Raw genomic sequence first — 26,352 nt, 5'->3', positions numbered from 1 at the left:
GAACTCTTGTAGATTAGTCATCATCTAAAACCTTATCACTACAGTTTATAGAAAATATTTATATAGTTCTTTTTTTTAAAACACTATTCTAAATTAAAAAAAAAAAATCCATGTTATAAAGTAGATTATTATAATATCTTTTTTTAAATAAAACTTTTTCATCTGGTGTGATGAGAAAATATAAGTTTTTTATTGTTATTAAAGTAATTTGTTGAAAAATAATAGGAGAGAGCATTATTTAATTCAAATGGAAAAAATTATTCGAATTGAATTAATTTAAAATTTTATTTTTATTTTATATATATTTTAATTCGATTTAATTTTTAATTTTAAAATTTTTTATTATATTAGTTCGATTCGATTTTAATCAGAAAAAATTAAAAAAATCAAATTGAACTAATTAGTAATAATAATATATCATTTTCAATGATACAATTAGATTAGATTATATTAAAGTTAAAATATTCTAATTAAATTTTAAAGTATTAGAAATAAAGGATAAAAAATTAAAAAATTATTAAAAATTTAAACTAACTAAATTGAATTAAATCAAATCGAATCAGATTAATTCAATTTGATTCAGTTTCTAATCAAAATCGATTCATTTTAATTTATATAAATATTAAAATTTTAACTTTTAATTTATTTAATTTAATTTAATTTTAAATCAAATCGGTGCACTACTCCCCTATCGAACAATGTTTTATATTTTTTTAGCTTAGTACGTTGGTTTGTTTAAAAATATATATAATTTTATCAAAGATTAAGATATTTAAGTAACGAAGCGGCCCCAAAAGAAAATGACGCCATTTGAAATTGTAATCTCTGATAATCAATTCTGATAAGACATAATCTTTCAAAGTAAAAAAACTTAATTAAAAACTAAGCATAAAATGGAGATAATTACAAATATAAGATGGTTTATTCTTACGTCTTGGATTCACATAGCTTAAGTGTTAATTTTTCCTTCTTTAATTAGCCAATAAGTAAGGATTATTGCTTAATTCAGATATAAACACAATTATAAATCTAGATAAAATCCACAATAATTGAGAAAAATTAGCAAATCCTATACGGCATAAATTGAATAAATTAATTAAATTAAATTAAATTAAATAAAAAAGTAATTATCTCGAGTCCATCTGATTTTTATGTCCCCATGATAACTCCATTTAAATAGATTTATAGTTGAAATTAAGAGAGTACATATATCGATTTGAATTGAAAAATCAAATTAAACTGATTAATTTTGATTTAATGATTTAATTAATTAAAATATTTAATTCAGTTTCATTAGTATTTTTTTATTTATTCAATTTTAAATTCAGTTTAATTTAAATGTGTTAAATAACCGATTATTTAATTTATCGATTTTATAAATATTTTTATTATGTACAATATTGATTTTATTTATTCTGTTAAATTTTATATAAATTTATACTGATTTTTTAAATATTATCATCAAGTATTTAAATAAATTTATGTGAAATATTTATTAAATTATGATATTAAATTTAAAAAAAATTATAGATTTCAATTTAAAATAATAAGTTGGATTATATTTTCATAATCGATTTTTTAATTTTTAATATTTTTATAATTTAATTTATAATTTTTTAAATTTAATTTAATTTAAAATTAAACGTACTGATTGCACAATTTTAATTGAAATTTTTAAAAGATATGGTTCCCTTATCCTGGTGTCAAATCAAATGTACCAAATTGTGCAGGGAGTCATTCATTTTCTAGTGATTTCATTTTCTGTGGAAAGGAATGGTTGACGTTCCAGGGTTGAAAATGGTGAAATTTTCAATGCTAGGTGCATAAACTATTTTTGGTAATAAACTAGTTGCAATTAATTTATGTGTAAAACATATAAAAAGATTTTTGAATACGTGTGGATGTATGATTTGATGTATATGTATAATTATTAATCAGATATTATTTTATTTAATGGTATTAAAATTATCAACACGATTAAAAGTCTATCAACCACTCGAATTTTTTTAACCATATTTTTATTAACATTTAAAACTCTTGATAGGACAATTGAAAGGGAGAATGAATATAACTTGAATTGAAATTCAGAATTAAACATTATGTTTATTGATGGACTAAATTAATCCATCTAGATAATGATTTTAATTTATTTTTCAATATATAAATTGTATTATTAAAATTCGTCTAGATAAAAATATAAAATAGAGAAATTAAACTATTTCAAGTCCTGAAAAATAGTGAAATCAAACCAAATAAATTAAATTAATCAAATTAAATCTAAAAAATAATTATTGAATTAAACTATAAGTTTGAATTCTAAAAGCAGCAATACTGTTAGTCATAATAGTTATGAAAATCAGACCATTGTCAATAATATTCGGAGAAGTAGTACCGAGTTCAACTCAATAAAAAGTAAAATCCAATATTAAAAAAGCTTACATCACCATCTGAAGGAGACTATGAGAGTTCACATGGAAAAAAATAAATTATAGATACAGGGAATTTACTTCTGAGATATATTCGTAATAACATACAGGAATCTCTGAAAAACGATTTATCACTAATTTCTTCGCGTGTACAAACACAGCAACTGAATCGATCAAATCTAAATTCCTTGAACCAACAGAAATTTCTTGAAAACGATTGTTCACATATACAAACGCAATAACTGAATCGATAAAATTTAAATTCCTTCAATCAAAATTTATAGATTGGCAGAATTATATTAAAAATAAAGAAAATTCAACTAAAATCTATGGATCGACATAATTATATTAAAAATAAGAAAATAGACTAAAATAAGACACAAAAATCACAAATAGTCACATCGGAAAAGTAAAGGAAACTAATGACTGAAAAAATCGAAACAGATAAAAAGTAAAAAAGAAAAATAGATCCAAAAGCGTCATTTCACTGATCAAAATATTAAACTTATAAAAAGAATATCTAAAGCGACTACCTCAACCGAAAGTGAGTGTCGAAGCAAACAGCCTCTTTCTTTGGAAACTCCTTCTCGCTTTCTCCCTCTCTCTTTCAGAAATTACTCTTGGACAACCGCTCTAATTTCATTCATAAAGATTTTGTATTATATATGATAGCTTATATGGAATGTGGGTTTTAAAAATGTTATAACTATCATTTTTTATATTAATAATTAAGAGACCCAAGGCATATATTTTGGGTAAGTCCTTATTGAGTCCTTAGGTCCATATCCATAGCTTAAGAACAACTGTATCAAAGCAAATTGGGCCCAAATTTAGACTTCAGTTTCTTTTGTGATTGAAATTTGGACTATGTTTGACAAAACGTAGATGAAGGACCAACCGTTACAGGTTTAAGCTCTCCCCCATCTTTAACAACAAAGGGTGTAAATAGGAAGCCCAAAATTCTCAAATTAAGAGTTAATGTCTAAAAAGATTTATATTTTTAATTTTGTTGAAATTATATGGTGTATTTTTTATTAATTAAATTTTATTTTTTAAAATTATTTTAATTGTATTTTACTGTATTATTTATATTATTAAAAATTAATAGAATTATCACGTTACATAAATAAATTTTAATATAAAATTAATAATAATTTAAAATTTTAAAATAAAATTACAACAAAATTAAAAGTTTAGAATTTTTTTAATAAATTATTTATTTTATTTATTTTTTAAAATTAACTCTAAATATTAATATAATTTAGAAAAAAATGATAGATTAGTATTATACTTAAAAGTTAAAAAAATAATTAAAAAATATTTTATTATTTTTAATATTTTTAAATTGAATCATGTTAATTATTATTTTAAATTATTTTTTAATACTTTATAATTAATGTATTTAATAAAATTATTTTTCGAACTATAGTTTTAAAATTAATACTAAAAATTTAAGTATATTAAATAAATTTAAAATAAATCGATTGATAATGATTTTAATGAAAATAAAATTAAAAAATAAATTATTATTATTATTATAAAATTATTGATAAAAATTAAAAAAATTAAATAATAATAATAATAATTTTTAAATATATTTAATAGTATATAAATAACGGTATAATGGTTTTGGTTAAATATTAAAAAAATAAAATTTAATTAATAAAAAATAAAAATACAGAGTGAAATTGCAATAAAAATAAAACACATAATTTTTTTATAATTAATTTTTAAATTTTAATGACGTGACATGATTTTATTAATTTTTTAATTATATAAATAATAATAAAATATAATTAAAAGGTTGAATTTTAATTTAAAAAAAATACAGATGTAATTAATTATAACAAAAGTAGACAATTTTTTATTATTAACTCAAAAAAATTAATCAATATCTCTAATGTCCAAACGCTTTATCTTAAAAAAAAATAAAATAATTTCACCCATAAATATGTTAAATTGCTCTATAATTTTTAATTATATGAGTGGATTATATATTAATTATATAATATAATTTTAAATATTTATTATATAATATAATTTTTAATTAATAATTATATATAAAATATATATACTATTTTTATGAAATTTGTACAATTAAATTTTTAAAAATTTGATTTAATTAGACGATGTTTAGTTAAATTAAATTAAATTTTTTAATAAAGTAGAAAATACATCATCAAATATTCAATATAGTTTTATAAAACATAGTTTCATTCAAAAAAGAAATTTTAGCCAATTGAAAGAATTTTTTAAATTATATATAATATATTTAAAATTATTATAAATATTAATATTATTTCAAAAAAATGTTAATATTATTATTTTAAAATTAAAATTTAAAAATTATTTACTATTAAAACTAAAATTAAAGTTAAAATACAATTCAAATAAAACTGAATAAAAACATACTAAAATTATTTAGAACCCTAATGATCTAAATTTAATTTCGACTATACTTCCAAAACATCAAATTACCGATCGCTTATTTCCATTCTTAATTACAATTATACCAAAAGCGAAATACGACACCGTACTCGTGAATACCCATTTTTCATAAATCTCGTTTCGGTTTCGCGGATTTTTAAGAAGAGGAACTATTTCTGTATTGTGTTTGTGCATTTCTTTGCGCCAGCGGATTCTTCATTGAAAATTGGGACGTCGATTGTTTTGCCCATTTATTCTTCTTCATCATACGTAAAAGTTGATGTAAGGCAACCAAAATAAGTTTGTTTATGGGTTTCGATTCAGTGAAACACCTGATTCTTCTCTTCTTCTTTTGACGACAGTCTTTGCTTTCCTCATCTCCTTTTCTCTTTGTTTCTATAGTTTCTTTCATTGTAGGTTTTGCTCAGTTGAGGAGAATTTGCATCTGGGTGATCATCGGTTGGACATTTAATTACTGGTTTTGATTGGCACGTCATTTCACTTTTTTGTTAGTTTTTGTCGTTTAAGTTTTATTATTGTTATCATTCTGGTTATTTTTAATTTTACATATTGCATTTGATGTTTTAAATATTTGTTACTGTTATTTGGGTAATGATCATTGCATAGGGTCGTTGATTTAGTTATTCATTTGCTTTTAATACTTAGGATTGTAAATATTTATTCATAAGAGTTGAAGATTCCATACTAAAAGAACACACAACACAACACAAGTGAGATACTGTTTCGGCCTTGTACCCCTCACTGGCTTAAGCATTTGAGTTGGATTGAGTGTTCCTCACATTTTATTACTGTTTTTATTTTGGTAGTACACCATGCTGCTTCATTCATGCTTCATATTATCAAAATGGAAGTATTTTTGGGCAAAAGCCTTGTAAAAGAAAAGGCTATCTTGATTATCCATATTCCTTTATCTTGAAGCAAAGTATGATCAATGTTTGTTAGCTTGTACATATAGGAATTAAAGGAGTAATTGAAGTGTATACATACAATGGCTATTGAAAGTACTTTTCTTTTTATTTTGAATGGATGAACTCTATGGTGCTAGTCTTATTATCTTGAGTGAAGTTCTTTAATAAATTATTATTGCGATGTTCAAGTCAGAATTGAGTGCAGAGACAGAGGTACCTAGTCCAAGGAGCAGCCATGAATATCTTTCTTCTTGTGCATAATAAGCCCATACTGGAGGAGACAATTGCTATAGCTTTAGCTGCAAAAAAGAATAGGAGATAATCATTGATGTACTGATTGTGAGGCCAAAGATGAGTACTTTGCACCCTTTGCTCAGGTTCAGGGTTATATATGGACTCCATACTGGAGAGACAAGGGTATCATAGTAAAAGTATGTTGCCTAGGTAATTTGCTTGCTCCTTAATATTCAAATGGCATATAGTATGAATTTACTCGTGTATTAGACTATTTCAGCTCTGCTGAACTCCTAAATTCCAAGCTTGGCTTATTATTGAGGTTTTGCATCAAAATATGTACCTTATGATGCTGCAGACAAAATGACCTTGACAGTTCCAACTATGAGCCAATCTTGACTTGTATCTTTCCAAAATTGCTGACTTTACTTTCAAAATGATGCCTTTGAAAGTGGAATAACGCCCACTCCTGCTCCATCAAATTGATAATCTCAAATTTGTGCATATCTGGTTCATTTCCTGATTCCCTAGGTAATTTGCTTGCTCGTTAATATTCAAATGGCATATAGTATGAATTTACTCATGTATTAGACTATTTCAGCTCTGCTGAACTCCTAAATCCCAAGCTTGGCTTATTATTGAGGTTTTGCATCAAAATATGTACCTTATGATGCTGCAGACAAACTGAACTGACCTTGACAGTTCCAACTATGAGCCAATCTTGACTTGTATCTTTCCAAAATTGCTGACTTTACTTTCAAAAGACTGCCTTTGAAAGTGGAATAACGCCCACTCCTGCTCCATCAAATTGATAATCTCAAATTTGTGCATATCTGGTTCGTTTCCTGATCCCCCCCCCCCCCTTTTTTACTCCCTCTCTCTCTATTGGTGGGAGTTTTATGGAACCATTTAGGTTGTTCTCTTGGTGCACTGAGTAAAAAGAATAATTTCTGGTTCTTTTTCCTGTTTTCCCTGTTTTACTTTCAAATAAGATTTTTTTTGGCTTCCTTTTCAAAAGAAAAAAGGATTTCTGCGTCAGGTTGTTTATAGACTCCTCAGGATTGTCTCGTGATACACTAATTTCCATCCCTTCCAGTTTGTTTTGACTCACACTTTTAATACAGCAGTTCTAGCTCAAGTTTGCTTAGGGCTTGGGCCTCCTTGTATCTTCTGATTATCATTTTCATATTCTGCTGCACTAATAAAAAAGTCCAGAAGCAATTCTTTGATTAAGCTACTCATCAATATTAGGATAGGCAGTGTTATTTCTTCCTCATGGTTGATTAAAATAGACCTTGTTGTATTCATTTCCATCCTTTTCAATTTTCACCTTCTTGTGAATGAGCCATTGAGGGCCTTATATGCATTGCAGTGCTCACTTTTCTTTGTATAACTAGATTCTTATGTACTTCCTTGGACTAGTTCTATTGAAAGCAAATCCAGGGCTCTGGCAAGTTCACAATTTCTTGAGAATTGTTGAAATCCTGGAATTACAACTGGATAACTTGGCTTCTTAGATTTAATTGGGAATCCAGGTCGTGATTTTATCTGTTTCCTGGGGAATCTAATTTTCTTATATCTTTATTTTGGGAATGTTCTTATGGTTTTAGAAATAAGTAATGATTCTGTCATGAGATAAAACCTCAAATGGCAGAAACTGCATTAAAAATCTGAAACTGAAAATCATGGTGGTTGCATTGAATTATTGAAGCACTATGTTCAAAAGCAGGGAAGGTTGGAGTTCAGTCTAAAGGGAGATTTTTATTTGTTGGATATTGGAGAATATCCCAGTGTACGTGGCAAGTTCTGGATCATGGTTTTCTTTTCAATCGTGTGCGGAACCAAACTTCAGTCATGATTGTTGTTTATGAAGAAAAATAGTGTGGTTTCCTGATAAGTGGTTATCTTTGTTTACGGTCTTATATTTGGAAAGAGAAAATTGTTCTAATGTGATATATTTTTCTTTGTAGCGTGTGGAGGGATAGGTAACTTTAGGTGCTCACAGTGCATTGTGCATGGTCGTCTTGGACCCAAGTGACCTGCATGGCTTGCTTTTATTCCTGGGATTTTGTTGCAGCCTTGTATGCTCTTAACATTAATTAAAGGTCACATTTATTAACGTTATTTAGTCTTTAGGTTTTCCTATGGTTGCATCTTTGATGATCTGTTATAAATTTTATGCAAAACTTTCATGGATTTGATTTGATTCATTTCTTAATCGTGTCATGCCTCATTAATTATTTTGAAAGGCTTTGATCTGCATTCACTTTATGGACATATTATGAATACTATTGGTTCATTTCCTTCTGTTTGTCCATTTAGGAAAATTGGAGACATCTGCTTTTCCTATTTCACCTTTTGAACAATGAACATTTTTAGGTGAAAATGGAGTCAGAAATCATGGTTCACCTAAAATTAATTGCAAAGTTTTGACCTTTCTATCATTGTTATATCATCCTTTATGACCTAATATCTGGTGGGATTCTGGTCTAAAATTTTTTTGGGTGAAACTTATTATTTTCTTTTTTTGAAGATTATATGCATTAGCACTTTGAAGATGTACAGAAAAGGGAAAAATTGAAGATAAGGAAACTCTGATTTACAATATCAGTTGTAAGTCAATCTTAAACCAAAAAAAGAAATTGGATCTATGAGAAATTCACATTTTTCGAGGTATCATTGATCATATTTAATGGTATGTCTGGTACAAGTTCTTAGACTCGTTTTAACAGTAACTCTGCTATCAGTAAAAATCATGTGAAAGTTGGCTTCCAGGATCGTTAAGCTCCATATCTTTGAAGCTCTTGAATGCGAGCTGGAATGGTTGGGTCTAACCGTAGGCACTGTGGATTCTCTGCATAAGCAACGTAGTAAGCTGAAATGCATGCTTGTGGCCATGCCATCGCTACCCGACACTGAGGAACACAAACATTGACATCAAACCTGGTCAGTTATTTATTTATTTATTTATTTTAAGGTTCAACTGCTAGCTGAGTTCTTACCATTAGATAGCCTATCAAGAAGGCATAAATTGACACTTCAGTTGCATAACTTTTATGAATTGCAAGTGTCCATGTTCCTCCCACCAGGGTGCATACTGCACCTCCTGCTATCCCAGATAAGAAACAGAATGATCCTGTAAGGTCTGAATCAATTAGTGGCTCCAGCCCTACTGACCTGAACGTCTCCCATGTATCCATGGATGCCTGCACAATTCCCTTATTGTAAACCCCTACCTGCACAAAACCCCACCTATTCCCATAGGTCATTAATGTTGAACCTATAGCAGAATAGCAGTTAGCACAGGAGAACAAGAACTCATCTGTACCCCCTGCAACCACTTTAACAGCACGTGCGGAGCCTCTGATTGCAGTAAGAATTGGGACAAGTATGGAGCCTATGAATATGCTCCCCGTCAGGTTTTTAATCGTGTCTCTTAAAGCATCTCTTGTGTCCATATCTGCTCCACATGCAAAGTGCAAATACTTAACGTGTGCTACTGTAACATGGAACGTGTTTTTCATCACTTGCAGTGTCCATATCAGGCTCAGCAGGATCACCAATATGAAAGAGATGTCTATCCCAGTTCCAGTAACTGTGGCACCGCCTATCCCTGACACCAAGAAGCCGGAATAGGTTATGCTTGTGACAATTGAGATGATGACCAGTGCAGTAGTTTTGGCAGGCCGGAAAGCTGTGGAAACTGATAGAACCTTGATGGCATAATTGAATCTGGAATTCACCCAACAAGCATAAAGGGATTGAATGAGGGCAAAAACAACTGCAATTGTGCCTATTGCTAGACTTGCAGCAGAGCCAATTAGCACCAGAAGTATCCCAACTGCACATGTTAGCAAGGGGCTAAGCCAAAATGCTGCTCTTATTGCTCTTGAAGGGTAGCAGAAGGTGATCCATTGCCAAGTGAAAGCCACAATTCCGGCGCATGCTATTGCAGTCAGGAGTGGGGGATACCACTTCTTGGGGTAGAAGTGGTGGCTGTGTACACTGAGGAGCCCACGGACGGTGAGGAAGATTACTAGGATGGTCGTTAGGATTATGTGTAAGAAAAAAAGGGCCCGGAAGAGCCTCTGGACGAATTGGCCCGCCACTGTTGCAGTCTTGATCTGAATGCTTGATTCTTGAACCTGCAAGAAACAAAACAAGGTTGATTGGCAAGTAAACTCCTAGTGGATATCATATGCTAGGCATTCAAGATGCATGAAATTAATTACTTGATGAGAGAAGATCAAGAACAAGAAATGAAGAAGCAATAATGAAAATGGGCTGGGAACGCTGGAAGGTTAGAGAAACAAGAAACGATTTCACTGAATTGCAGAGAATCTTGATGGAGAAAGAAAATAGAAAACAAGAAATAGGTGCAAGAGTGAGAGAGAACCTGGATAGGATTTGTGGCTGGAAGTCTATCTTCTTGAACTTGAATAAGGAAGTTCCGCATATTAATGGCTGCAACAAATCTGGAGTCTTTATTTCTTTCCATTGATGCTACACTTGTCCAAGTCAATACACTTGTCCAAGTCAATAACTCTGTCTTTGTTTAAAACATTTCTTGGTTTTTCTTTCACTTTCTTGGTACCCACGATGGTCCAATCTTCCTTGCATCGCAATCTTCAGGAAACTCATATTATTATTGTTATTATTATTGCATTGCTGAATCTGCTTGAAAAAGTCCAGCAAGGAAATCGTTTTATACTGCATGAAACTCGCAGTCCTACTGTTTCACATGACTTTCAAGTTTCAAAAAATGTCCTAGTTGATCACGTATTGATTTGAGTGTGGGTTTTGGTTAGGTGATGTGGGGTGATGAGGTGGAGGTAGGGACAGGTAAGCAATGGTGACTTGTTGAGGGGGTCTTTTCTCTTCTCTAACTTCTCTTCCCTGCCGTAGTCCTCGTGAATTGGTTGAGCTTTAACGTTCTTTACTCACCTTATTGAATTAAAGAGTGAAAAAGGAAAAGTGTATCCTTCCTTTCTTTAAATCAAAGTTGCAATTTTTTTTTTTTCAAAATTCAACGAATAACTAATTTTTGTTTTCTTGTTCATGTTTTTACTCCCGAGTCAATTCAGGAAAATTCACCATTTATATATATATGTGACATATGAATTTTATTGTCTTGAGTAATTTAGATTCGTAACTGAATATATCACATATTCAATACACCAATTTGAAAATTTTTTTAAAATAAATTTATATTATTTTATTTCACCTTTGAGATATTATTTATGCGAATTTAATTTTTAGTTAAAATGAGAATACAAATTAATTTAATGATATTCATTTATGAGGGGTAGTTTAGTGGTTCACTATATATAAATTACCTAATCAATCATAATAAATTATAATTGAGTTATATATGCCACATTGAGTAGTTTTAGGTAGGATAGTTGTGGGTTAGGGTACCAACAGAACTTAAGTCTTTACAAGGAAGTTTTTTTTCCACTTGTTATTCTACCTTAGAACCAAATAAAGAAAGTTAAATTTTGATTTCTCTTATCATTTTTTAAAATTATTTTTCATCCATGAACCTCAATGCCGGGGGGCTAAGAAACCTCATGGTTATCTCTTCAAAATCATGGAATCTGCTACTTCTTTTTTTTTTGTATTCTTTTTGTTGTCTTTATAATCAGTAGAGAAATTTCATTGGAAGGAGTAGGAAGCTGTCATTTTTATTTTGGCATTATTTTATGGTGGTCCAATTTTTAGTCAAAATTTTGATCCATTACTTAGATTCAGAAGCCTTTGAATGATAAGGAATCATCGGTGGTAAAACTGAGATGACTTCGTTCATTATTTATCCATTTAAAAAAAAATAAAAAGATAAAATTATTCAATTAAAATATTTTTATATTTATAAAATTAATTAATTAATTTTAACTTTAAATAACTATATTATTTAGTTTATATAAGTTTAACCATACATGTATAATTTAATTCCTATATTTAAATATGAATAAGATAAAATAATATTACAAATTCAATTAAAGAAAGAAACAAAAGTGATTCTAAACGAGCATCTCATCTCATGATGATGGTGACAAAAAGAAAAGGGTAGCATTTTAAAAGTGGAAGTGCCGTGAGTCAACAACACAACAGGCTACAAAATTGGCCCAGCCTCCTAACGTTCAACTAAGAACTTGGAGGCTTTTGGGCCTTTCTATCATAATAAAAAGCCCAAAATAAATAAAAATATATGAATCTAGTGTCTCAATTCACTGTTTCAGAAACTTCACTGTATAAGACAGAATGATAAGAACAGAAAAAGAAGCATATGAAATGTGATAGCAGCAGCCACAACCTGCAGGATTGTTCTTTAATTAGTTTGTATATATCAACTTGGAAGAGAAGGTCTTCAAATTATCTATGCCACAATGAGAATAGTGTCTGTGTCAATGCCATAGTGGGCTATGTTGTACAACTGACAGCTCTCTGCCTTTGATTTACAAAAATCAGCACCCACTCAACCAAAACACCATTCCCACCACGAGTTAATACAATAATATTTTTTCATCAGATTCCAGCATTTATCATTCCATATGCTTTAACAAGTGCATGAAACCTTGATGAATTTAAAAAAAAAAAAAAAAGGAATAGCGTTAATTAAGATATATAAAAATATATGTACAGTAGAAAAAGAAAATTTTGGCAACAAAAAGAGTTTCCTTGTTTCAGCTTCTCAATCCTAGCTAGCTAAGTGCAATTTTACATAAACAAGAATCCCAACTTAAGGAGATGTTTGGCCAACATTATTATCAGGTACAGTCCATGCATTTTATAATTCAATAAGCTGCGTTACCTCTCTTTGCTTTGCTTTTAAGGAATTGAATCAATCGACGTCGTTTTAGTGCTATTAATTTTCTAAAGCATTAAATATAATTTAGTTTAACCAAGTACTATATTACACTTATTTTTAATTAATCCTTTTTTACTTTTAGGGAAATTAATTCTCAATTACCTCTGAAAAAAATCACCTTCATAAAAATTAAATAAACTTTTATAAAAATATACATAATAATTAATTTGCTCAGTTTGTTGGCACATAAATATTTTTGTTAGGTTAATTATTAAATTAGATATAAATTAATAAAGCTATGCTATAGAAAATTTTCCATAATGTAATGATGACGAGTAGTTTCTTTCTAAGGAAATTTAGACATAGTGGAGTTAGTTTGGTAGAACAAAGTTGATAATGGAAATAATTATATACACGTATACAAGTCAAAAAATTATAAAGTCAAATAAAATTATATATTAATAAAATGCAGCGTTATTGACTTAATCTACCCATCATATGGCGTGATATTTCTCCTAAGTAGGGGGAGAGCATAAATCGGTCTGAATTGAAAAATCGAATCGAATCAATCAATTTCAGTTTAATGGTTCGGTTAATTGGAAAGTTCGATTCGGTTCGGTTAGTATTTTTTAATTTATTCGATTTTCGGTTTGATTCGATTTAAACGTGCTAAATAACAGAAAAATTAAAAAATCGATTTTATACATAAAAATACGGATTTTATATATATTTTTAAATTTTATATAGATTTTTATGGATTTTTTAAGTATTATTATTATGTATTCAAACAGTATTTATTGATAAATTTATGTGAAATATTTATTAAATTATTCTACTGAAATTAAAATTAAAAAATTAAAAAAAATTACAGATTTCGATTTGAATCGAACTGAATCGAATCGAATCGATTTTTATCAGTTCGATTCAGTTCTATTATATTTTTATAATCGATTTTTTCGGTTTTTAATATTTTTATACTTCTGTTTTTGATTTTTTCGATTCAGTTCGATTCGAAACCGAACTAACCGATTGCACAACCCTACTTCTAAGTCTTACTTATTGATATTAGTTTCATTTTAATTTAATTTAATTAATATAATAAGGTAAGGATATTATATTCAAATATTAAAATTTACTTGTATTTCTTTTATAATTCAATTCAGATTAAACACTCATAAAGTCGTGGTAATAGAAATTCAATATCACTAAATTAAATTAAACTTCAATCATGCAAATTATGCATAATTTAAGGAAATAATTGAATGATAATAATAGGGATTAATACATAAATCTCATTTAACAAATTTGATGTGTCATATAATAATTAAGATTGAAACTGTATGAGTGAGATGTGTGAGTTCAGAAATAGGGATGATATGGATAAGATTATATAATAAAGATAAATAGTACAAAGTTTGCATGTTTCTTCTTTTATTTTTTGAAGGGTTAACTTAACTAAAATTAATTAGTTAAATAAACATTTATATTATTTAATTTTAGCAATTTAAAAATATTTTGTAATATATTTAAATTATTTAAAAATGAAATTAAAATGATTTCAAATTTTAATAGAAAATAACATAAACTATAAATATACTCACATGTGTTAACAAGCTTCCAATTGCTGAAGTTACCATTAATAATCAATAATCTACAAGTTTAAAATTGTAATTTACTCTATAGTTTTTATGATAATTTTTTTTAATTTAAATTAATCTAAAAATATTTTGTAAAATTGAAGTTATCTTCTGATTGGGATTGTACCTATCATCTTAACTTAAGGTAGCCTACCTATTCACATCCAATAGGGCATAAGCCATTAGCCACCCCAAGAGCAGGAAGTAACAAAATGTGACAAAAACATCAAATCATCCAAATACATTAATGACAAATTAGAATGTCATTTGTCTATCCACCGCCCAAGCTCTATCGTGTGCCACCATCTTTGGAAGGTCTTCCCCTTCAATTATAGCTTCTCTAGATTTTCCTTCTTAATTATTTTCCCTTTTTCTTTCTTTTTTTTTTGTCCTCATTTATACAATCCAATAAGGAGAATTTCCCCCCTCAATCTTTCTAAGACTTTTTTATGTATAGAGAAAAAAAAATAGTTTAGTAATAGACTCTTAGAAATAATTTATAATGTGAAATATTAAAATAATTTATTTATCATTCAATTATTCAATAAATTATAGAGCCTTTAACATGCTAAAATCATTTTTATATTATAATATAGTATGCTTTAAAATTTTCTTACTCCATTTTGGAGGATTAATTAATATTTATGCATGTGTTAAATATACTTAATACATATTTAAACACCTAAATTTTATAAAAAAATTTATATACACTCTAAACTCTTCAAACATTCTATTAGACAACTCAACTTCTTCGAAATGGTATTAAGTGGATCTTATTATTTTAGTCGGCGTTAATATCAATATTAAAAAATGACATAGGTCTTAAGAATTTAGGTGTGATGACCGCTGAACCTCTGTCACCGCTGGACCTCTGTCACTGGAATCCTCGTAGGAGAGTCAAGCCAAAATCCACCGAAACCCACTACGTAAGCTTATTCACTAACACATAGTCCATACTATATTCAAGCAGGTCGAACAGGTGAGAATCTAATTTCAGTCGGATAGACGAGGGTTTGATTTCAATAAAAAGATATCTAGCTCAACTGATTTGATGGATCAGTGGAGAACAAATCCATCTACATCCATAATTTCTGTAAGTAAAATTCCATCTAATCCAACTTAGATCATATCCACATTATTCATGAATAAATCAAATATTTTTAAAAGACATAATAAGTACATACATTATATTAATAATTAAATAATATTTTTATCATTAATTTGCGTGTGTGTATATTTAAATTATATAAAAAAAATATTATATTGATAATTAGAAAGATAAATAGTGATCAATCATAAACTCAAAGCACTTATTGAACCAAAATAAAGAATAGATTACCAATATAATGACTTCCGATCGAATAGTCAATTCCATTTCCACCCAACAATAATGATGATATATTACTTGTTTTTCCTTTCCTTTGAAATAATATATACATAAAAAAATATATTTTAGATTTATTTTTTTCGGCATAAACATGAAAATGACAAGAAAAGCAAGTGGGAATGCACCAACCCAATTTTTTTAAAGTTAAAAAGAAAAAAAAAAAAAAAGGTGGTAAGTTGACTTTATTTAGAGTAATAGCTTTCATTATTTTGCATATTCAATCAAAGTGTAAGTGAAAATGTGTGAGGTCTATATAAACCACCATAGCTACAAGCTTTCTCTAGCAATCACAGATTTTACACCTTGCTGATCTCTTGTCTTCTTTGATCAATTCAAACATGGGGCACAAGGGTTTTCTTTCTGTCACATTCCTGCTCATCTTTTTTATGAGTTTCTCTTTTGTGATGATTTCTTTTGCAGTTCCTTCAACAAGTCAGTCTCAAATTATGGTTTTCAATATATCAACCTTCCCTTCGTTAAAATAATGATTTTTGTTATATTTTTTATTTACAGGAAGCCTCGAGTCAACTGAACAAAACCCACCAGCAGTTATTCAAGCTTTTCTGCCTCAGGTCATCTCTCTCTCTCTCTCTCTATCATATATATATATATATATATATAGCATGCATGCCTCAGGCTGACCCTGTAATGTTATGTTTCTTTCTTCTTGATATTTTCTATTCAAATTCATGTGAACATAACTTCAGACATTTTCTTTTTCTCCAAACACAATTTTCCTGAGGTGTTTAGTGTTTGTTGCAGGATGCAATGGAGTTGAATCTTGGAGAAGAACAAGTAGTTGATTTAGAAGAAGGTTATAGTAATGGAAGGATGGATTTGGAAAGCACAGACTATCCAGGAACTGGAGCAAACAATCACCATGATCCTAAACCCCCGGGAAGAGCTTAAATTCAAAGAAGAAAATTAGGTTCCAAATAATTTATCTATGCTACAGTGAATTCCAGAAAAAAAAAAAGGGGTGGGGGGGAAGGAGGAGGAAGAAGAGAAAGATGTGGGTTTGCTTTTGTGAAGGATATTTGCTTTTAATATGCTGTAATTTGTTCATCTCTCTGTTCGGAGTGTAATAATTAATTAATGAATCAATTAATATATAATATTATAATTTTAATTGAGATTAGAGGAGAGCTTAAGTAATATATTTTATTTTTAGTATTTTAATATATACTTTACTTATATTACTCGAATTAATATTATTATCTTAGAATAATAAATTTTATTTTTTCAATATATAGTAAAATTAGAAAATTAATAAATAAACTATTATTATCTTGAAAAGGAAAGTTGTATATAATTTAGAATATATAAAAAGCATAAATTTATTTTTATAGGATGAAGATAGCATTATTTATTCCATTTTATTTTTTACTTTTATAATTAATTGTAAAGTTTAATTACTAATTCATAAAGCCCATGATGAGACATAGACTTTGGCCCAAATGGTCTTAGGTTGAAATTGCTAGCATCGGATACAAGGCCTGTGGCCTCCTCAGTATTTTCTTCTCGCTTTTAAATTTAAAATCTTATTAATTTATTTTCATGCGGCCAGTGACGGAGCCAGGAGTTTCTCTTGTGGTAGGGCACCGGCTGTGCCGCTGCGGCACCTTCATCCCTTCAAAGCATTTTCCGGTCGCCAATACGGCACGTGCCCTTGCTGTACCTTTCCTCCGCCCCTGCATGCGAGCATAATTCGTTAATTATATTCTATAAGGATATCAAACTTCTGAAAAGGAAAAATGGTTAAATACAAAAGCTAATTACTATTGGTGTCCTATCCCTCAATTGAAGGACTATAATTATGATTTCAAATTATTATTATTATTATATTGTAAATGCTATTCAAAAGTAATTTAAAAATTATTAAACTAACTTAGAATTTTATAATAAAAATTTCATTAATAATAAAATTTTAATAATATTTAAATTAATATATTTGAAGTAATACTTATTTAAACAAAAAACAATCAAGTATACCAATATCACGAATAAAAGTAGCAACAAAAGCAGCAATGAATGTTGGGAAATAAGATGAATTGGTGTCTATTGTGAAAGAGGCAGGTAGAATCAACTTCAAGATCTGTTCACTCAACTTGTCAATTAGAATTCAATCACATTAGAACCAGAAATTTCTCGCAAATTTTTTTTTATTGAGATTTCATCTCCTTCTTTTGTGATCATTATTGGTTGTTTTCTACCTTTTTCGGGTGGAAAACGACTATTCCTTTCATCTAAAGATGTGAATTTTCCTTTCCCACGGGTATAAATATTTCCCCTATATTTAATTTGCATATCAGAGTTTTATTGGAAGAATTTCAAAGAATTTATTTTTTTTATTTTTATTTAATTATTTATATTGTGTTTTGATATTGTGATTCTTAAATGTGAATTTTTTGACACTCAATTAGTTTTTTTTATCGAGCACAATCATATATACGTTTGATGATTTACATTATATATGATGAGCATTTTTTAGAGCTATTGATACTCTTGTTAGCCATCTAATCTTTTAGGGATTAGAGAAATCAAGAAACTTTATTTTTCGTCCTTAGATTCTAGTGGTTTAAATTCTTCCTTTTCGAATACTTGTATTTTCTTTATCTCTCCCAGTAGCCTTTCCTTGCCTTTTCTGGTTAACTTATTTCTTGAAGGAGAATTGTTTAGCTGTTTTCATTGGTTGGTGGTGAAATTCTCTAGATCTTCATAGATATTTTTCCTCTTCGCAGAGTTCTGATTGTGGTGGCACATTAGATGCAATGTTTAGGTTGCTTTGGATTCTTATTTGGATTCATTATCACTAGGGTTTCTTGGATTTCATGTAGACTTGGTTGCTAGCTGCTTATTTTTGGGTTCATGTTTCTTGGGCTAGCTGGGTCTAATTTATGTAATGGGTTTGCTTGCACTTGCTAGGCTAAGGCTCTCTATTTCTTTTTGTGATAGTTTGGATCTTAAACAGAAAAAAAAAAAACGATTAGATATTGATTATTAATTATAATAAAAAAATATAGAACCCATTATCATTAATATTATAATAAAATTATTATACAGTATAATTTTTCCTTAAATAGCCAAAATTATAATATTTTATTTTTATAAATAAAATTTAATATTTAATATAATAAAGTGATAATATTTTTTTGAAATGGGAAGTGATAATACTTATAATTAAAATAAAAAATAATAATAATAATTGGGATATATTAATAAAGATTCCAACCTTAGTCTCAATGCATTTCTCTTGAGGAAAACATTTATTGAGATTTGACATCAGACAATATTCCCATGTAGAGTTTCAAATAGTTTTGATGTTTATCCAAAAATTTTGCCTTTTCATGAGCATCTCATATTTAATTTTCAAATTGAATAAATCATAATGTTATTTTCATTCACTTTTTATTAGTCGATTTTTAAAATTTATTTTGTCTAAAATTATATATTATTTTATAAAATTAAGGAATATTTTATCTTTATTTTTATTAAGAATATTTTTTTATAATTTTTTAATTTTATCTTATCATTTAATTTTAAAATCATTTTTACTTTTTTTACTAACATATTAATGAAGAAATAATTATTAAAATTAGTCTAAATAGATAAAATAAAGTGTAATTTAATAAAATTAAAGATATTATATTGTTAATAAATGCATTGAGAATTTTATTTACAAATTTAAAAAAAATTTGAAAATTTATTTAGATTTACGGTGCATCGGATTTCTCCAAAAATTTCCCTAGGGTTTATTTATTAATTCTTTTCAGATATGGACACGGACCCCACTTTAGGCAAGCGCCCTTTTTGCGTTTTCACTTTGCTTTTTGCTTTTACTTTTTCTTTTTATTTTCTCTTTTTTACGTCACCTGCATCCTTAGCCACTACAATCTCTATTCCTTGATCTCTGTTCTTCGCTTTACATCTTCTGCTGACTTGGATCTTTCTTTCTACCACCACATGTATATATATATATATATATTTACTCTTTTTCACACATTTTTTCATTTTATAAAATAATTAATAATATTCACTTTTTTAAAAATCAATTCTTACAATAAACAATTTATGAAGAAATTTAAAAAATAATAACAATTTTACATTATATTTTTAATTAAGAATATTTAATTAAATTCCTGAAAATATAAGAGTGACATCACCATTTAAATATAAAAAACAAATTAAAAAAATACCTGGATATCATAAAAATTTTAAAGTTAGTAGCTAAATTTTTTTAACCGAGAAATTTAATTAAACAATAAAAAAGACTGACATATGATGAAATTAAGGAGTGCATATCCACATTATGATAGCTTTCTGATTAATAATTAATTTTATTATTATTTTTAAAATTAATATAATTTTTTTAAAATAAAAACATCTTTTATTCTGTAAGAAATTTTAATTAAAAATTATTGATAAATATCAGAAGAAAAAATTAAGCTCATAACTTAAAAACCAAATTAAAAAACTTTCAATTCAAAAAATAAAAGAAAACTTAATTAAAAAAAGGATAAAAGTTTTTTTTTTTTTGAATTTTTAATAAAATTAATAGTACTTTAGATCCCAACAGAAAGACTATAAAGTATTTAATTATATAAATAATTAATAATTATGCTCAAAATTCAAGAGTTGTAAAGTAATTAAAAAAAATAAAAAGACAAAAAGACTCTGATCCTTCACGTTCTTTAGACTTCATCACCCGGGACTTTTTTTTTCTGGGAGACTTTACTTGAAGAGGGTTTTATGGGTTTTTAGTGAAGAAGAAGAGAAGAGAAGAGAGAGAGAAAGAGAGAGAGAAAGAGAGAGAGAAAGGGTGGCTCTATAAAGCTTCTCTAAAGGTCTCTCTTTAATCTTTCTTCTCTATCTCTCGCTCTTTTTCGTTTAATCTTTTGACGTTCTTTTTGCTATTTCTATGGCTCTTCCCATACCTCTTATTCTTCACACTTTGCTGCATTTGTTTTGATGCAAAATGAACGGTTCAGATATGCCTCTGTCCAAAGATCCAGCTTTCAAGCTCTTTGGTCGAAAGATTCCGGTTCCCGATACCCAGATTCCGGCCAAACCACCTTCCCAGGTAGTTATCTCTATATTGTATATTATGTGTAAAAGCTTTGTTGCAATTTTATCTCGTTTTTCTAAATGAAATAGCCATATTTCAAGTATCAAGTTTCATGGGGTTGTTTAAATTTCTCTGCGTCGTCTTAAGCAGGAAAGTGTTATGTTTTAAAGCTGTTTTGGCTGAATCTTGAAGATTGTCGACCTTGGGATTTCTGGGTTTTAGGTTGCTTATTTGATTATGCAATTCTTTTTTGCTTTGTTTATAATGAATAACTGTAAGTGTTCATTCAGCTTAACTTAAGCTTGAAAAACTAATGTACTGGGAATATGCTGTTTCTCGTTTCCTGGTTTATTTTGATTTGATAAATGGACCTGAAACGTGAAAATCTGGGTTAAAAATAGAGACAGAAAGAGAGAGAGAGTGCTTACTTTGATTTTCTAAAGGCTCTCCATTCTGTATCTTTTGCAGCAGACATGTGTTTACTTTGGATATTTTTTTCCTGGTCTCAAATATTTTTTTTTTAAAAAAAAGCCAATTTTTTTAAGAAAAAAGCTTTTCTTTTAAACGAAAGAAGTCTTTGCAAAATGGGTTATGTCTTTCATTTTTCTAATGATCTTTTTGTTGCTAATTTCATTGGAAATTTTAGAATCTTAAATTCAGATAATCAAGCACATGTTTTTGTGAACCAGATTGTACCATGTAATTTTCTCTCTCTCTCTCTTTTATTTTTTTGTTTTTTAATTTTCTTTTGGGGTTTCAGGGCAAACATGAAATCTCATTATTTAATTCTCAGCAACTTATAGTAGTTTTATCATGGTGATCATAATCCCAAGTGCTTAGTATTTCTTATTTCTTGCCAAGTTAAAAGCTGGTCAAACTTCACCTTATCAAAAAGTTGCTGTTCATATTTAAACTATGTTTTTGAGGTGTGAATCATGAACATGATCACCTTGTAGTTATGATGCAAATATTTTGGAAGTAATTTCTTATGAAATTCTTCTAAATAAAGCCTGTTTAATTCATAATATTTTGCGGATATGTGGTCCTGCCATTTCATATATCCTAAGTTTCAAATTCTAAGTGGACTGTGACCACTTGTTTTGAATTTCAGAACAGCTGTAGTGAAATTACAAAAGGAGAAACTGATCGTCTCAATGAAGACAATTCTGGGGAGCCAGATAAGTCTGCAGTGTCAGGACAAGGTAAAGAAGAAAACCAAACACCTGTGCATGAAACACAAGGAACTTCTAAACCAGAGGAAGACCAGGTAGAGACTAATAGTGTAGACCAAGAGAAAGTTTTCAAGAAGCCAGATAAGATCATACCATGTCCAAGATGTAACAGTTTAGATACAAAATTTTGTTACTTCAACAACTATAATGTCAACCAACCGAGACATTTTTGCAAGAATTGCCAAAGATATTGGACAGCTGGTGGAACAATGAGAAATGTCCCAATTGGTGCTGGCCGGCGGAAAAATAAGCACTTAGCTTCTCAGTACCGTCAATTATTGGTATCTTCTGAAGGGGTGCCTATTACCAGAGTGGACAACTCAGACTCGGCCAATCACCAACTCGTTTCATCTGTTGAATCTGCAACCACTTTGAGGCCTTCAACGACAGGAAATGGAATGGTTCTAAAATTTGGCTCTGAAGCACCGCTTTGTGAGTCCATGGAGACGGTGCTCAATCTTGAAGATCAAAAGAAATATGCTGAGATGAGTTCAGTCAATAGTCGAGATAACATAGAGGAGCCATCCTCTTGTGGATCCTCTATGACAGCATCCAGTTGCCGGATAAATGAATTACCGGAAACCGTCGCACAAAAAGAGCTAGTTGGCTTGCCGGGATCTCCTAATGAGCTCACCGTGCCACAGCCTCTGCAATGTTACCCTGTTCCTCCATGGGTATGCCCCTGGAACCCGGGTTGGAATAATGCAACTTCCATGGCAGCAGCTCATCATTCTGTCGGGCATCCTTCCATGCCAAATAGCATTAGTTCCAGTCAGGTTCAATGGTGCCCTACACCAGTATTGGCAATTCCAGGCTTTTGTCCACCAAATGTTCCTTTACAATTTGTACCAGCTTCATATTGGGGTTGCATGCCCGTGTGGGATGCTGGAACAAGAAACACATCCCTCGGTGAATCTAATGGTTGCTCTTCTCCATCGTCCTCTACTACCACTAGTTGCTGCTCTGGAAATGGTTCACCAAACCTAGGCAAGCATTCTAGAGATTCAAATCTTATGGACGAAGAGAAACCAGAGAATTGTATATTGGTTCCGAAGACACTGAGAATTGATGATCCAAATGAAGCTGCAAAGAGTCCTTTATGGACCACATTAGGTCTTAAACTTGACCAGAAGAGTCCTGTGCCCAAAGGTACCATCTTCAAACCTTTTGAAAACAAAGCAGAAGGAAAGGAGGGCAATGTATCAGATTCCTCTCATATTCTAGAAGCCAACCCAGCAGCTCTTTCTCGCTCTCATACATTCCAGGAGAGCAGCTAGAGGGAAGGGGGGGGGGAGGGTTTGATGAACTTCTGCCGTGCAATCTGTTCCAATTGATATTGCAGGGATTTGTTGCATGTGAAGAAAATGTAGCATCAGCTGTCTTTTGAGAAATCATGCTTTTATGATAAATTATGATTCTTTGAGTATGAAAAAAACAAATTACTGGGAAATCAAAAGTTGCTTATAATCAACAGCTTTGTCAACGTTTCTATTCAAGAGTTCACAATGTAAATATTTGAATATCTTTAGTGAGTGTTTTGTGGTCTGCGGCCTGTTGTAGGTTTCAGTTCATATTCATGCACACCATCAGCTTTGAGTTGGCAGAAAAGTAAGAGAAAGTTCTGCTAAATGTTGTCTGTGTAATTTCAAACCAGGTACAATTACAAGGCTAACCCGTGTTTTGCAATCCTTACAAGTTTTCAGTACTTGTCTCCTAGACTTCAAAAGAAAACGTCTGCAAGTTTTTTTGCTTTCTTCAAAAGTTGTTGCCTTTCATATTTGTTTCTTCAATTATTTGTTATGTAATTTATCATGAATAAATGATTTAACGCATCTGATGGGATGTTAAGTATCACTTTCACAAGCAAGAAGTGCATTCTTTGGTCGTTCTTGATTCAATTTGGAGAACGGACACCAGAAGTTGTCCAATCCTTAGAACTTGTAGCTCTCCATGCCGAAGTTCACAGCCTTTTACATCATGTTGATCGTCCCTTTTACAGTATTTTGGCTTTGCTTATGAGTTCCTACAAGAAGCATATTCCCAGGTGGCAGTTTCAGACCTCACCTGTAGAGATATCTTTGTGCTTAAGGTTTCTGTCCTGGAGATGCCACATGTCGGATAGAATCAGGAAGCAAAATTGGCATTTGCAGTTTCAGTCAAGCCATGTTACATACGTTGCCAATCATATTCTGCCACCTGGTAGTAGAATTGGATTTTTTCAGTAATGGCACATTTTTAGGTTCATGAAAGTTCTGTTTCTTGTGGCTGGGGATGTCAGAATTTCCAACAGGGAAACCCTTTAAGACGTGGTATGTAAACTTTTTGCTGCTTCTTTTATCATCTTTTTTTCTATTTTCTTTTTAAGCTAATCCAAGTGCCAAGTACAAAGCTTTGTCCAACCAAACAAAGCCCACCTTTGAAACCTTGCTTATGCTGCTCTTCTTTTTCCCTGGAAATGTTCTGCAGGAATGATCCACAGCTGCAAAAGGAATATATGTCTCCTTTGTGTTTATCTCCTTTAAAAGAAAGGCTTCATCTGTCTCCAAGTTCAAGAAAGTGAATTCATTTTTATTATCACTAAAGAGATAAGATAAAGCAAGGGCTCAAATTCTTTCTTTGGAGCCTTTAGAAAATATTGTAAAGCACATATAGTTTGTTACTTTATGGCCTTTACATAATAACTCATCAAATATATTCTTCAGAATATAATAGTTGTGGAGATAAGCAGTGTGCAGAGGGGTCCTCTTGAAAGGTATTATGTATTCTTCCTTAACTGTTCAGATAAGCCTTTGCTCTTTTTCTTTTTCTTTTTTTTATGGGTTACATAGATTTCATAACAAAATTATCGAAGAAAAACGGCTCGTACACTATCACTTAGTAAACAATAGAAGATATCTGTCGGAGGATCTGAAAGAAACCGATAGTCTAGCTGTAACCCCTTGGCAAAGCCAGCAAGCCGATCAGCCGCACAATTAGCCTCCCTGAAGACATGCACGACACTGAAACGAGGAATGGAACGTAGCAAACGACGAGCGGAATTAGCCTTTTACCTCTATTGCAGTATCTCCTCAGTGTGATTGAACACTCTACGCAATTAGCCAACCCATCTTATTATTTTCCTCCTCTAATACAGTTGTCTGTTAAATACAACAGTTGGTTGCTCAAAAATAGGTTTAGGGGTTGCAATAATTTCCTTACAGAGAGTAGACCCAAAAAATGTAATAACAAGAACCAACAAAATACTGTTTTTTTAAATTTTCTCATCATAAAAAACAGAAGCAATTATCTTAAGCACAAATTTAAAGAGCAACTGAATACTGTTTTTGACCAGACAACCAGCAAAATGAGTTTTAAGCAACCAACTAGAGGTTACGTTTCACCAAAAATGGGCAAAAAATTCTCATTTGTTCCGGAAGAAATCTAAGATCGAATTGAACTTTCTTTGTAACTGCATATTGCTCCTATAAGGATAGGCAGGAGGCCAATGCGTCTTAGAACTGCTTGTATCTTGGAAGAAATCAGAACTTGAGGAAAATAAAGAAGCATGGATTTTGATAATGGAGATGGAAAGGTTACTAATCTAATTCTTTTGGCATTCTCCTTGTGATCACTGCTGTTGTAATTGTCGGTTTTGATTCCTCTATCAAAACCCCTTGCCATTCAGCGACTTCGACTCAAGAATCATTACCACCATAATCACCATCAAAATCATCAGAGAAATCGTTAGTACCGAGTGAGACACTAAACTTGACGACTCTCGATTCCATTTGTTTGCAGATGGATAATTTCTCTGCTTGTGAGAGTTCTATGGCTTCTGCTTTCAAACAAAAGAATGGAACACTGCAGGATTTAGCCAAAACTACAATGCGGGTGGCGGTTCAACAAATGAATGGAGTCGAGAAATTAGCCAGCCGTCTTGTTAAACACGGCAGAATCAGAAAAGATTATCAGGCTCTCAATGACTGCATTGAATTGGTCTCACTGGGAGTTGATGATCTTAAGGCTGCTCTGTCACTAACGTCAAATATCTCTAACTGTCTTCTGAACAATCATGGGATGTCAAGCACTGGCTGAGCGCTGTTCTTGCAGACCAAGAAGCATGCCTTGAGGGACTTAAGAACAGCAACAGCAGAGTTACCATTTACAATGCCCTTCAGAATCCTAAGCAAACAACCATCAATGCCTTGGCTATAGTTGATTCAATTTT

The 26,352-nt window shown here is 30.1% G+C and overlaps 2 protein-coding genes across 2 annotated transcripts; one reads left to right on the top strand and one right to left on the bottom strand.

Annotated features, from left to right (window-relative positions):
• Window positions 1-8,600: 8,600 nt before the first annotated feature.
• Window positions 8,601-10,730, bottom strand: LOC110623761 (protein PNS1). The gene is made up of 3 exons (XM_021768782.2): window positions 10,413-10,730; window positions 9,019-10,161; window positions 8,601-8,931 (listed from the first exon to the last, which is right to left on the bottom strand). The coding sequence occupies exons 1-3, from the start codon at window positions 10,512-10,514 to the stop codon at window positions 8,797-8,799; spliced, it is 1,380 nt and encodes a 459-aa protein (XP_021624474.1). The 5' UTR covers window positions 10,515-10,730; the 3' UTR covers window positions 8,601-8,796.
• A 9,804-nt stretch (window positions 10,731-20,534) lies between these two features.
• On the top strand, window positions 20,535-25,162 carry LOC110623694 (cyclic dof factor 1). The gene is made up of 2 exons (XM_021768710.2): window positions 20,535-20,928; window positions 22,025-25,162. Exons 1-2 carry the CDS (start codon window positions 20,824-20,826, stop codon window positions 23,420-23,422), a joined length of 1,503 nt encoding a protein of 500 aa, XP_021624402.1. The 5' UTR covers window positions 20,535-20,823; the 3' UTR covers window positions 23,423-25,162.
• The last annotated feature ends 1,190 nt before the right edge of the window (window positions 25,163-26,352 follow it).

Source organism: Manihot esculenta, chromosome 9, assembly GCF_001659605.2.
Source record: "Manihot esculenta cultivar AM560-2 chromosome 9, M.esculenta_v8, whole genome shotgun sequence".
Taxonomy (NCBI): Eukaryota; Viridiplantae; Streptophyta; class Magnoliopsida; order Malpighiales; family Euphorbiaceae; genus Manihot; species Manihot esculenta.
Note: the sequence above shows the minus strand (reverse complement) of the source record. Positions and strands in the feature narration are given on the sequence as shown.